This window comes from Mesocricetus auratus, unplaced genomic scaffold (assembly GCF_017639785.1).
Source record: "Mesocricetus auratus isolate SY011 unplaced genomic scaffold, BCM_Maur_2.0 Super-Scaffold_100707, whole genome shotgun sequence".
NCBI lineage: Eukaryota > Metazoa > Chordata > Mammalia > Rodentia > Cricetidae > Mesocricetus > Mesocricetus auratus.
Genome location: NW_024429269.1, coordinates 10948280 through 10962126, shown reverse-complemented (window position 1 = coordinate 10962126; position 13847 = coordinate 10948280). Strand labels below are relative to the sequence as shown.

The 13847-nt window shown below is 47.1% G+C and overlaps 1 protein-coding gene across 1 annotated transcript in view; it reads right to left on the bottom strand.

Moving 5' to 3' along the window:
- Cryl1 (crystallin lambda 1) overlaps positions 1-13847 on the bottom strand; it is a 101866-nt gene that overhangs the window by 27108 nt on the left and 60911 nt on the right. Inside the window, exon 4 of the mRNA XM_040740652.1 lies at positions 6282-6443. Within this exon, the coding sequence (XP_040596586.1) occupies positions 6282-6443 (162 nt within the window). The remainder of the gene's footprint in view (positions 1-6281; positions 6444-13847) is intronic.

The following is a 13847-nucleotide window of genomic DNA, read 5'->3' as shown; positions in this document are numbered from 1 at the left end:
GCAGAGACAAGCCTTGGGCCATACAGTGGACAGAGAAAAGGGTAGAACAAAATGCCATGACAGAGGCAGCCAACGTCAGATGGTGGTACCACTTCTAAGCCTACCCAGGGTGGTATTCTTCTCATGGGTCCGACCAAGGCAGGGTCTCCAGGCACTACAGACGTCATCCTCCAGAGGCCATCCATAGGGGCTGTTCCTCTCAAGCTTCCTGGGAAGTGAGCTGAAGACCCCCATGTTCTGTGCCTAGCCCCCCTCTAGCCAGGTGCCAGGATGCCTAGAAGCAAATGTGCACATCACAACAGGGCTCCCTCAGTCAAGGGCGTACTACAATTCGATTAACTTGGTGTCCAACCAGAAGGTACCGCCACAGAAAAGGTACAGGGAGCTGGCCTTTCCTCCCAGCTCCCAAGAGGCTAAGGCAGGAGAGTCTCCAGCTTGGTTTGGACACTGAAAATAAGAGTCAGAGGTGGAGCTCAATGGTACAGCATTGGAAGCATGGTAGCAGTGACAGCAGCCATTTTATACCAAAAAAAAGCAGGCCCTTATCCAATTCCAGGAAGAGATGTCCTGGGTCCATTCCAGAGTCTATGGCTTCCTTCTAGGCAACCTGACCTACAGAACAGAGCACGGAGAGGCCCTATTAGCTCCACCAGAAACCTTGATCCCATAACACATCAGGAAGGAAGATGAAGGGGAAGCTTTTAAAAGTGAGGCCAAAGTAAGTGCAGTTCTCTGTAACTTTGATGGACGGCTGACGCTGTGTGGTGGAGACAGAGAGACTGCCTCTGTGCCCCCCCCCCACGCCAGTCTCTCTAAAGCCACCCCTACACACACCAACCCTGGCTTCCTCCCTACATGAAGGGAAGTTGATATAAAACACATCCAAGGACAGGAAAGGCCACAGCAGGGTAGGTGGGTGCATGAACACCCTTTCCTCTCTCGGGCTTCATGTAGCAGGTCTTCCGCAGCCTCCGAAGGGACAGTCCAGAAAGCCCATACCGAAGCCCGCGAGGCCCTCAGTGCTGACAGCACACACCCACTCTCAGTCCCTTCCACTCACCCTGGAACAGAGATGACCAGAAACTCTGCCCTGCCCCTGTGAAAACTGCCTGAGAGAGCATAAGGCTGTCCTAACTTGCCGGCTGGAGCTTCCCTGTGTGGAGGTGGAGGCCACAACCTATTGCAATGGTAAATATCCGGTGTGCCAAAGCCCTGCAGGGGCATGACCAGGCCTCCTTCCTGACATCTGATTTCCTGTCCAGGCAAAGATCCCAGGGGACTATTGGGCTAAGGGCATGAGCTCAGACACTTTGGTCTGGCCTGTGGGACTGGGAGGAAATGTAGATTCTCAGACTAGGAATGACTCTTAAACATTTAAGATAGTCCATATGATTCAAGATGGTCTGCCTACTCCCCTGGATGACATAGAATGACAGAATTCAAAGATGGTCAACTTTGGTGATCTGATTTGCTTTAGTTAACATCAGTTTGGATTAAAAAATACCTCATAAAAACAATAAAAGATAGTGTGTGTGTGTGTGTGTGCGCGTGTACACGCACACACACATGCACATGCATATGCATGTGTACACTCTTCTTGTGTCCTAATAGGACTGAGACCTAGGGCCCTTTGCAAGCTGGGCAATGCTCTACCACTAAGTAGATCAATTTGCAGTGACTTTTGATTTTGTTTTTGTTGTTGTTTTGATTTTTTTTGAGAACTCTGTAGCCTCCCGTCTCAGTGCCTCTAGTCCTGGGATTATAGGAGTGACCCATCACACCTGATTTTAGAGAGGTCTGAATGTATGCTTTAGTTTGTGTATTCATCTACTCATCTGTTATTCTTTATCTTTGGTTTTAATAATTTTATTTTTGAAATCAAATATAATTTCACCATTTCTCTCTTCCCTTTCAGCTTCCTCCAACTCCTCCCATGTACTTTCAAATTCATAACCTCATCTTCTTTGTTGTTTTACATATATTCCTAAATATAACATCCTCAGTTCATATAATGTTATTTGTATGTATATTATCATTTCAATGCTGACCACCTAGTACTGGATAACTAATTGGGGGCCACTGCCTTGGGGAAGACCATTTCCCCCTCTCTCAGAATTCCTTCATTGCCTGTAACTCTTTGTCTAGAGCTGAGGTTCCATGAGATTTCCCCCTTCCATGTTAGTATGCCTATGGGTATCATCCTTGTTCAGGTCATGCTTAGGTCTTGTAAGACTTCATGAATATAGCTTCTCAGACATTTCTAGGAAATACAATATCACAACAGACTTCCTGCTTCTCTGACTCCCCTTCTTCCATGATCACCCCAGAGCCTTAGGTGCAGGGGTTGTGCTACAGACGTATTCATTGGGACTAGGCTTCACATGATCTCTTGTTCTCTGCATTTGGATTGGCTGTGGTTTTCTGTAATAGTCTCTGCTGCAAAGAGAAGTCTATATGATGAGAGGTGAAACCTATACTTACCAGTGGGTATAAGGTTAAATATTTAGAGTGTAGTTAGGAATTATTCTGATTTAGTAAAGTAATGGTAGTATATTTTCCTCGAATATCTATGATTTCACTAGCCCTGAGTAGATATTTAAGTCTCCAGTATGATCATTGAGCATGTCTCAAGTCCAATTAGACAGCTGCTGGTTACTGCCAAGGTATAAGTGACACTATTACACCCTTAGAACTATTGTGCCATGCTGGTCACTGTCGCAGTCCATAGGCATCACAGCTGGGTAGGACTGTTGGTTGCTTCCTTCCTTTAGAGACTTGTGTGACATCTTCTATACCATGATAGCTAGTCCTCAGAAAGGAGGCTTCAGGGTCAGATCCAGCTTGTGTTCTCCAGGTCCTGTGTCTAAAAACCTCTGGGTCTTCAGTATTTATTTATATGGGGACTGCACACGGGTGATGTTTGAATGAAGGTCTCATGAATCCTGGCAGGCCTCAAACACCATGCTGCTGAGGACCTCCAGCTCCTAAGAGCCCCCTGCCTCCATCTCCTGAAAGCCAGAGTTACAGGCATTTGCCACCCTACCCAGTTTCATACGTTGCTAGAGATCGAATCCTGGGCTGGCGTACACTAGGGAAGCCATCTACCAACTAGACTTGACTTATGCCATTTGTCTTTGCCTAAACAAGGTGCAAAAGTCTTTTTGAGAACATACAGGTGATTTCTGAAGTCTTGATTTAAGTAGTGTTCCTTTCTGAACCAACTTAAATGCAAAACAACTGATTAAAAATTAGTGGCTTTCTTACAAGCAAATGTTTTCCACTGTAGTAGTCAGTGGCTGTTTTCAGAGCGATTTTGTGACATCTATCTATCACAAGAAAAAAGACAACTCATGGCCTTGATGCCTGGACACTTTCAGTTATCATCCCTCTTGCCTCTAATGTTACTTGCATGTTTTGTAACTGAATGTAGCTACTTCTATTCCATGTTCTTTTGGTTCTATGGCAGTAACCCTGATGATCATTCATCATTCTTTTCATGTATTTCACAATACAGCAAAACTTGGAGTCTGGGCTGCCTAAAGCTTGACAGTGAGTATCTAGCGGGTGTCTAGTCTCTCACCCTGACCAGTCTGACATCTCTTCTTAGCTGATCTTCTTGGAAGAAGACTTTCCATGCTCCCCATTCCAGTCCTGGCTCCTCAGGCTTCAGATATGGCCTGTGCACTGTGTGGTGAGTCTGGACTGTAGGAGGCCATTACCCTCCCAAAGCAGCATTTCAATGCTTTGTACCGCCTGGCATTGGTGGCACACGCCTTTAATGCCAGCACTCGGGAGGCAGAGGCAAGCGGATCTCTGTGAGTTCAAGGCCGGGCTGGACCGATAGCCTCCAAAACAATACAGAGAAACCCTGTCTCATAAAAACCAAAAAAAAAAAAAAATCAAATCAACGCTTTGTACCTAGACTCACACAGTACTTCAAAGTAATGCTCATGAGCCTCTAAAACACTCCAGGTGGAGCTCCACTACCCCCAAAGGTTCTGGGCACCTGAAATGTTTTAAGCTCTGACACTACTTTAAAAAAATGTAAATTTCAGAGCTTTTCAGATGTGGGTTTTTTTTTTTTGGATTAAGAATTCACTTGATAAAGACTATGTAAGCATTCCAAACTTCAAATTCTGAAATACTGTTAGTTCCAAGTATTGTGGCTAAAGGATACTGCTATGGTTTGGATATGAGATGCTCTGTGGAGCTAGATAGAAGGCTCAGCAGCTAAGGCACTCTAGACTCTTCCAGAGGACTCAGGTCCTATTCCCAGCACCCACACGGTAGCTCACAGCTGTCTGTAACTCCAGTTCTGGGGAATCTGATGTCCTCTTCTGGCCTCGGCACACACCAGGTATACATGTGGTGCACAGACATATCTGCAGGCAGATCACCCAAACACATAAACTAAAAATAAACTTTATTTTTAAAAAAGGTTGTATACACACACGCACACGCACGCGTGTGTGTGTGTGTGTGTGTGTGTGTGTGTGTGTGTGTGTCTGTGTTTCAACACTTTGTTCCTAGCTGCTGGTGTTGTTCTGGAAGACTTTGGAACCTTTAGCTAGCTTTTCTCACTCAAGAAAGTGGAAAATAGTGTCTGTGTAATGGGTCTTAAGGTTTACTAGTGACCCTACCCCTTGACTTTTCTTTGCTTCCTTCCACCAAGCTTTCTCTATCATGATACCCCTCAAACTAAGAAGCTAAAATAAATGTCCCCTCCCTTAACTTACTTCCTGTCAGACATTTGACCACATCCACAAGAAAAGCAACTGACACAGGTACCGGTCTGTATTCTCTAATCTTCCGACCTCCTGCTGACTGTCCCCCCACCAGTGTGTGGGCTCTGCCAGCAAGGCCATGATGACCCCACCCCAATTACTCCGCTTGCTCCTGCCTTTCAGCCTTTGCTTATGCAATGCCTTAGCTTGCAGCAGTTCCCATCAACCCAGCCAGGCTGGCCCCGCTCCTCTGTGTAGCTTTTGGCCGCTAATGACACAGTATGCCATCATATTTATCATGGCTGGAACTAAGGTAGCTTTCCCACCCAAACAGGCTGTCCTGGTTCTTCGTGGCTGTACCAGGTTCATGGTCAGGGCTCCAAAATCATTCACCCAGTGATCTACAAACCCTATGCTTGTTCCTGCCCTCACAATGACATGTCAACCTCAGAAAGACTCACTGAGCCCTCCCTCACCTGCTAATAGGAGCCTGTGACCCAGCGGACCACACAAGGTGTTCCTGGTGAGGAAATGTGCTTAGCAGCTCGCAGTGGATGGGGAAAGGGGAGCAGCAGAGAAAGAGGTTGAAAGAGGGCTTCAACACAGACGTCCTGAGTTAAAAATTTTTGCTATGACACCCAGAACCTGCATTTTAACAGTGCATATCCAACCTTCAGTAAATGACACAGGGAGAGTGACATGTCTGTAAACACCTGCATGACATGTACATTTTAAAATCCTCTGTGTGTGTGTGTGTGTGTGTGTGTGTGTGTGTGTGTGTGTGTGCGTGCGCGCATGTGTGTGTGCCTACATGTTCCTGTGCTATGGCCACATTCTGCGGCCTGACGACAACCTCTGGTATCAGACCTGATCTCCTACCTTGTTTGAGACAATGTCTCTGTTGCTTGCAGCTGCATACACAGGCTTAGCTGACCCTAAAGGTTCCATCATTCTCCTGTCCCTATTTCCCATCTCCCTGTAGAAGTTCTGAGATTACAGATACACACACTACTATTCTCAATTTACATGAGTTCTCAGGATTCAAACCCAGGCACACATGCTTGCACCCACACACTTTATCCACACAGCCAGCCCCCCATCCTACATGGACAATTTTAATGCAGCACTTTATCTTGATAATGGGACTGCTAACTTAGCAGCTTATCCCACATGATGAGTGTCCTGGGGGGTTAAGCATTAACTACTGCTTGTTTTATGCCATGACACCTTAGATGCTCATATAAAATTTCAAAGAATTTTGGTTCATATTGCTTTGTTTAAATGATGATATTGCACAATCCCAAATGTATGCAAAACCACCCAATTGTATAATGTTGGCCAACAGACAGTATGGTATATGGGTGACATGTCAATAAAGCAGTTCTGGATACTTGCAGATCCATTGCAATTTATTGCCCCTAAAAAAAGAACGAGAGATACAATCAAGTCCCCAGGCTTACCACACTCCTAGAGGCTAGAGTGGACCTTGGTACTTGACTAATGTGTGAAAGGACCAGGTTTGATCCCCAACACCATCAAAGAAAACAATGTACTCACGGGATGAGCCACCACGCACTGCTTCACATGTGCCAAGCCTGTAAACAGCTTGGAAGGCAGCAGACACGAGCTGGAGCTGCTTAAGACGACTCTGTCGTCCACGATGCGATCCAGCTGGGCAAAAATCTTCTTCTTCAATTCCAGGTCCTCTGGAACACATTCCTGAAAGGGACACATTTGGATGACTACTTATGATCAAAACAGCAGTCAGGCTGTGATTGCTTTTGTTCCTAAAATGAATTAATCTGGAAATGATGGATCTAGGGACCCATAACCCTAGCACAGGGCACCTTGAAAACAACTGAGACAGGAAGTTTTCCTGGCTTTTTTCCTGGCCTTCCCCCGTGCAGAAGCTATAAGACAGTTTTCTGCTTTTCCTAGAAGCAGATCACAAGACCCTCTACAGGAGGTAGCCTGAGATACACAAAGGGAAAGGGAGACAGACACGATAGACCTACCCAGAAGGCCTTGCTGACTCCTTAGGTGAGAATCCCTTTGTCCACTATTCATCTTACCAGCTGTAAAACCATGGGATTTCTTTGATCCTCCCTGCTGACTAGTCCTGTGCCACATAAAACTTTATTAAATCAAGGTGTGTGTTCTTATTGGTCTCTATTTTACTCATGGAACCTCAGCTATAGACCTTGTCAGAGGTGAGAAAATATCACCCCCACAGAGCACACCAGGATTTTAAGAGGGGAAGAGACCACTGAAAGGATGTGAACACTCCTGGCAGGGACTAATGATGCAGGGACTCACTCGCTCACTCGCTCCACTGCTGGTTTTAGACAGGTCTGAACCTTTCATGCTAAGAGGCCCAGGCTGGGGATCAGCTCTGTGAGAAGGCACTTGCCTAACATCTGGAGGCAACCCTGCTTCCATTTCTCAGAGCCAGGGCTGCGGGACCCTGCCAACTGAAAATCCCCATGATGAAAAAGACCACAGGGAGATGGATCCTACAACAGGGCTCACAAGAGCCCTCCAGCAAACTGCTATAACCCGAGTACTTTCACCGCCACATACTTCCCCTATCTGCCCTGACCATCACATCCAGGATCTTCAAGGGAAAATCTCATCCTCCTACAATGAACATACACATTGCACCTGTAACTCCCAGAGGCGCCCCAGGACCCATTTCTAATTGGGAGTCCTTTTGAAAAAGACCTTTGTTTTTAACAATTGCAAAGTACTAAATGGGGTGGGCAACTGGATAGAAAAGATAGGGGAGTGACTTTGGATTAATTACACTGATAACAACCACTCTGAAATTCTAATTACAGGCCTAGGTGGGGCTGAGATGGCAATCTCAAACAGCCCAGGCTGGCCACAGGTAAGAGATGTTCCTGGGAACTTGGAGTTGAGGAGGACACCCTGCTCTGAATGGAAGCAATGCATGAGGAAGTGCCTTCCTGCACCTATGGGGATCACATGGGGTCACAAAGAGGGTCACTCAGCCTGGGTGACAGGAGACCCCCAACTTAACCTTTGTGACATTCACTTTCTTTTCACAGTGACCCCAAAGCCAAGGATTAGAATCAGTTAGGTGTTCCTTAACCACAAAACCCCAAGCTCCCATCTGAACCTACTGGATGGAGTTACCTGCTTTTTCACAAACATCCCAGTGATTCCTTAAGCTCAGCATTACCATTCTGAAGCTCAGATGCAAAGTGCATTGTCATCACGTAAAGAGTGGCCATGCCCCACACTTGGAATTCTACCAATGTCAGGAGCCCCCATCTCCTAGCTCAGTGCTTCTCAACCTTCCTAATGCTGCGACCCTTTAATACAGTTACTTCTTCATGTAGTGGTGACCCAACCATAAAATTATTTCGTTACTACTTCATAAATGTAATTTTGCTACTGTTATGAATTGTAATGTAAATACCTAATATGCAAGATATTTGATATGTGACCCCCTTTGAGTTGTGATCCACAGGTTGAGAACCACTGTCCTAGTGACTCACAGCAATTAACACAATCACACTAGTATTTTGGTCACTTCAATGACTCTAATCACCTAGCCAATTTTACTGGAACATTATATTTATGAAACATTTAAGGTAATGAAAAAAATTCAAGAGCCCAACTGCAAAAACTCAGTGTCTAAGTGATATCAGAATCACTCCTCACAAATAAAAACTGTCAGCCAGACAATAATCCCAGCATTTGAGAAGTGGGGTGTGGTGACCAGTCCCCCATTTTAGCAGCCATTACAGGCTAACATGTGCTTGCATGACCTTGCCGCTCCTGTCTTGGTCACTATGGTCAGATGCCTCCTCGTGGCAAGGAACCAATCAGAAGTTAGCTGGCGGGGCTGTGCTTTACGGCTCTGGGTATGCTTTACGGACAGCACACAACAGTGACCTGCAGAACATAGCAACCGCCCTGGGAGGGCCTATGGGCCATAACAACCAGTTGACCAATCAACACAGGGCGGGTCACCCAAACCTAGAAGCACACCAATCCTGAGACTGTTTCATGCCCCTAGACCCTCCCCTTACGCTGCCCTTTAAGATCCCTGCCTCAAGGTTGCTTGGGGTCTTTCTCCAGCCATTCGCCATGGTGGCGGGGTGAAGGGCCCGAGCTAATGGGGTTAGCTCGTTTAACATCTACAATAAAAGACTCTTTGCTTTTGCATCAAAATGGGCCTCTTGGTGATTTTGGGGTTCAGAATTTGGGCACAACAGGGGCAGGAGGATCAAGAAGGTCAAGGCCGCCTTCTGCTGCACAGTTTGATAGTGGGCAGTGCTACACTGTGTCTCAAAAGAATACATAACTAATAAAAATAGATAAATAACCCAGGGGCTGGAGAGGAGGCTCCGAGGTTAACAGCATTGGCTGATGGTACAGAGGACCTGGGTTCAGTTCCCAGCATCCACAGGGTGGCTCACAACCACCTGTAACTCTAATTCTGGGGCTTCCAATGCTCTCTTCTGTGGGCACCAGGCACACCCATGGTACAGATACGTACACAGGCAAAACGCCCATACACGCAAAATAAAATTTTAATTTTTAAAAATCTTATTCAAATGGGATAACACTGTGTTTATTTAAAAGTATAATCAGGCCACATGAAATTTTATTAAGAAGGAAAAACCATATAAGCATCACATCTCATACACAGAAGGAAAGAATGGAGTCATTTAAGAACTGTAAAGCCCATTGTGTTCTGTCCCCTTATCAAAACGGGAAAAGGAGCTACAGTAGCTGGCTGTCCCTATTGAGTCACTCCTGGATCAGTTAAGTCCGTGAGGCGGGTTCGGTTTAAATGGAGCCTTGTAGTCAAGCCAGAGGTGAAGACCGACGCAGGGCTTGTATGAGCCTGGAGAGAAAGGACTCATTGTCCACCACCCTGCAGATTCTCCTCTGAAATTCTACGCCTTTCTCCAGATCGTTTGATCATGACAGAGGCAAGAAAACTTGAACCACAGGAAACCCAAACCTTCTGCAATTATGTAAGGGTTTCCAGTGGCCTGCTGGCTTGAAATTTGGTTGCTCTTGCTGTTGTAACCCAGTTGTACGAGATGGATGGAGCCACAGACCTCAGGCTTCGATCAATGCCACGCGCTAGGCTCAGTTCCCTGTTATCCACTAAGGTAGCCCAGGTCTATAAAAGGGAGTGGGTCATTTTAATCAGGATCTCAGCCCCCAAAGGCTGCAATCCTGGCCCTTCAGGGCTGCAAAGATGGGACCAACAGCTTTGACAGAGGAATGTGGATATGACCCTCCAGCTTCTCCGGTCAGTCTGCCTAGGGCATATTTCTATAAAAAGCTACTATGTGTGAAGTATTTGCAATGACTGCCACACCAGCTTGCCTGTCTAATTAACCTCTGACCATAGGGAGCTGATTTACTACTATTTGTTTGTTTGTGTTTATTTGAGGGAGTAGGAATACCACATCTAACAAATAATATGGTCACATACAACCAAAACTATATGCATGCCTAGATTTAGGCAAGCAAAACTAAAGAGTGAACACTTGGGAATTAAATTATAACAAAACTTCCCAGCCACACAATTCTTTTTTTTTTTCATTTAAGTTAGAAACAATCTTGATTCACATGTCAATCACAGCTCCCTCTCCCTCCTCTCCTCCCCTGCCCTCCCCACCAGGTCCCCCAGTCCCCCACCCAATCTCCACTCCAATCCCCAGGGAAGGTGAGACACTCTATGGTGGATCTCCAGAGTCTGTCATTTCATCCAGGGCAGGGCCTAGGCCCTCCCACAAAAGTCCAGGCTAAGAGAGCATCCCTCATTGTGGGATGGGCACTCGAAATCTATTTGTACGCCATGGATAAATACTGATCTACTACCCAAGGCCCCATACCTAGGCCTCTTCACTGACACCCACATTCAGGGGGTCTGGGTCAGGCCCATGCTTTCCACACAGCCATCAATCTGGGGTCCAAGGGCTCCCCCTTGTTCAGGTCAACTGTTTGGGTTAAACCAGCCCACTCTTAGCCGGGCGGTGGTGGCGCATGCCTTTAATCCCAGCACTCGGGAGGCAGAGGCAGGCAGATCTCTGTGAGTTCGAGGCCGGGCTGGACCGATAGCCTCCGAAACAATACAGAGAAACCCTGTCTCGTAAAAACCAAAAAAAAAAAAAAAAAAAAAAAAAACCAGCCCACTCTTAACTCCTTTGCTCATCAATTCTCCCTTTCTGACAATGAATTCCACGAGTTCAGTTCAGTGTTTGTCTGTGAGTGTCTGCCTCTGCTTTCATCAGTTGCTGAATGAAGGTTCTGTTTCCTAGACTCTCTGGCAGTGGGATTGTATGCTGGCACTCCCCTGATTCATGTCTAAAATCCATATGTGAGTGAGTACATACCATGTTTCTCTTTTTGTGACTGGGTTACCTCACTCAGGATGGTTTCTTCTAGTGCCATCCATTTGCCTTCAAATTTCAAGATTCCATTGTTTTTTTTTCCGCTGAATAGTACTCCATTGTGTAAATGTACCACATTTTCTCTATCCACTCTTCAGTTGAGGGGCATCTAGGTTGCTTCCAGGTTCTTAATGATTGCCAAAATCAGCTTCTTCCCTTAGTTTGTTTGAGGCAGGGTCCCACAGCCCAGGCTAGCCTCCCACTCTATATAACTAATGCTGACTCGGAACCCTGACCTTCCTGCTTCTGCTTCTCTGCCATCCCAGGCATAAGCCACCATGCCTGCTTTACTCAGTATTAGGGACCAAACCCAGGGCCTGACAACTCTTACCAGCTTCCAGGTCTAGGCAGTAGCCACAGCTAAACTGTAACACTGCCCTTTTCCCTTCTCCTCTCAAACTGAAGAAACTGGATGGTGGTGTTATGGGTATAACGTTTTTGGTTACAAGTTTTTAAAAAAGTAAACCACAGACAAATGTCAGTGTCTCTCGTCTGTAGTAAAAGCTAGTTGGAACTGTAGTTTGGAGAATCTGCACAGTCACAGCAGGTCAGCTCACGGGAAGATTCCCAGAGAGAGCAGAGCACCAGGTGAGTAAGTTCCTGCTTGGCAAGTCCTGCCACTGGCCAGAGGACACACACTCCCACAGGCGTCTGCCATGAAGGGCAAAGATGAAATTTTGTTGAGATTTTCTTTTTATGACCCCACCCTGCCCTGCCCCACCTGGTCACCCCACACCATTTAAATGGCATCCCGTTACTCGAGTAAACCGTCTGGATGGAAACGGCAGTGTGCTTTCCAAATAAAACCAGACGACTGCAGTACTTAAGGAGTTTTGCACACAACATGGTTCTAGAGGCTGGTTTTAAAATGGGAGAAGGAGACTCAGGAAGGCCAGGGAGAGGAGCTGACAGGGCCCGGGGGAAAGTCACTACAGAGCAGAATACAGAAATGTATGGCCACCTTGATGTCAGCATTTAATCTCCTGCTTCCGTCTGTCAAATCACCACTGCTTTCTCTACAGGGTTTTCCCCAAGAGCACCATCTTTAAAATCGATCAGTTACCAGGTGACTGTGTCCTCACTCCTGAAGACGTAGACAGGATGTGGGAGAGGGAGAGAAGAGGTCAGACATGAAGGGGACAAGGAGCTTCCCTGCTCCAGAAGTGCTGAGTCAGAGGAAAGGACATTCATTCCCCAACATCCCAGCCAAACTAATTGGACTCTTTATCCCCTAAAAATAAAATTAAAGTTGTATTTTGTTCAAGTATACTACATGTGCTCACTCTGCTAGCCTAGAGGTCTCCACAATGATCCAAAATGAATCATACCCAAAGACCATCCCAAGACAAACAGCAGAACAGAGTATACTGGGCAGTCTGGGGAGCAGCGGGGCACAGTGTACTGGGCGGTCTGGGGAGCAGCAGGCACATCACACTGGGCGGTCTGGGGAGCAGCAGGCACATCATACTGGGCGGTCTGGGGAGCAGCGGGGCACAGTGTACTGGGCGGTCTGGGGGGGTTGGAGGGGCAGCAGGCACATCATACTGGGCGGTCTGGGGAGCAGCGGGGCACAGTGTACTGGGCGGTCTGGGGGGGTTGGAGGGGCAGCAGGCACAGCATACTGGGCGGTCTGGGGAGCAGCGGGGCACAGTGTACTGGGCGGTCTGGGGGGGTTGGAGGCAGCAGGCACAGCATACTGGGCGGTCTGGGAGCAGCAGGCACAGTGTACTGGGCGGTCTGGGGAGCAGCGGGCACAGTGTACTGGGCGGTCTGGGAGGCAGGCCAGTGTACTGGGCGGTTGGAGGGGCAGCAGGCACATCATACTGGGCGGTCTGGGGAGCAGCGGGGCACAGTGTACTGGGCGGTCTGGGGAGCAGCAGTGTACTGGGCGGTCTGGGGAGCAGCAGGCACAGTGTACTGGGCGGTCGGGGGGGGGGGTTGGAGGGGCAGCAGGCACAGTGTACTGGGCGGTCGGGGGGGGGTTGGAGGGGCAGCAGGCACAGCACACCAAGTGGTCAGTTCCTGGAGCTTAGGTGTTAGCTTATAGAGATTAGTGCGGCCTGCGTTTAAAAGCAGTCCTGCCTTGGGTGATGTCACAGAACCTCAGTGGCAAGGGTGGCACAGCGCTGTCCCTGCAAGCATCTACTCCCATCCTCATTCCAGGGATATTTTTGTACCTTTTATGAAATCATTTATTTAGAATTTACATGCTTGACATGAAAAAAAGAATACAATAAAAATAGTTCACTTACATCTCTATTTATACTATTGGTTTTTGGCATTTCTAGTATTTCTCAGGAGGAAGAGGTGACATTTGTCTGAGTGCCATGGGCTAAGCCATTGTGTCACTGGAGCTTCAAGATAAGTGACATTTTTAAATACGCATTACTGAGACTTTTGTTTCTGTAGAGTGGTGTGTGTGTGTGTGTGTGTGTGTGTGTGTGTGTGTGTGTGTGTGTGTGTGTTCGGACAGGATCTCATGTGACTCAGGCTAGCCTTGGCCTTACCTTGTAGCTGAGAATGATCATGAACCCCCGATCCTCCTGCCCCCACTCCCACCTCCCAAATGTAAGAACTACATGTATGAGCCGTGACACCTGGCTTCAAGCTGATTAAAAGCAAAAACAAAAACAAAAGCAAAAACTGCCCAACCACAGTAGACCAGGATCTTATTCTGTAG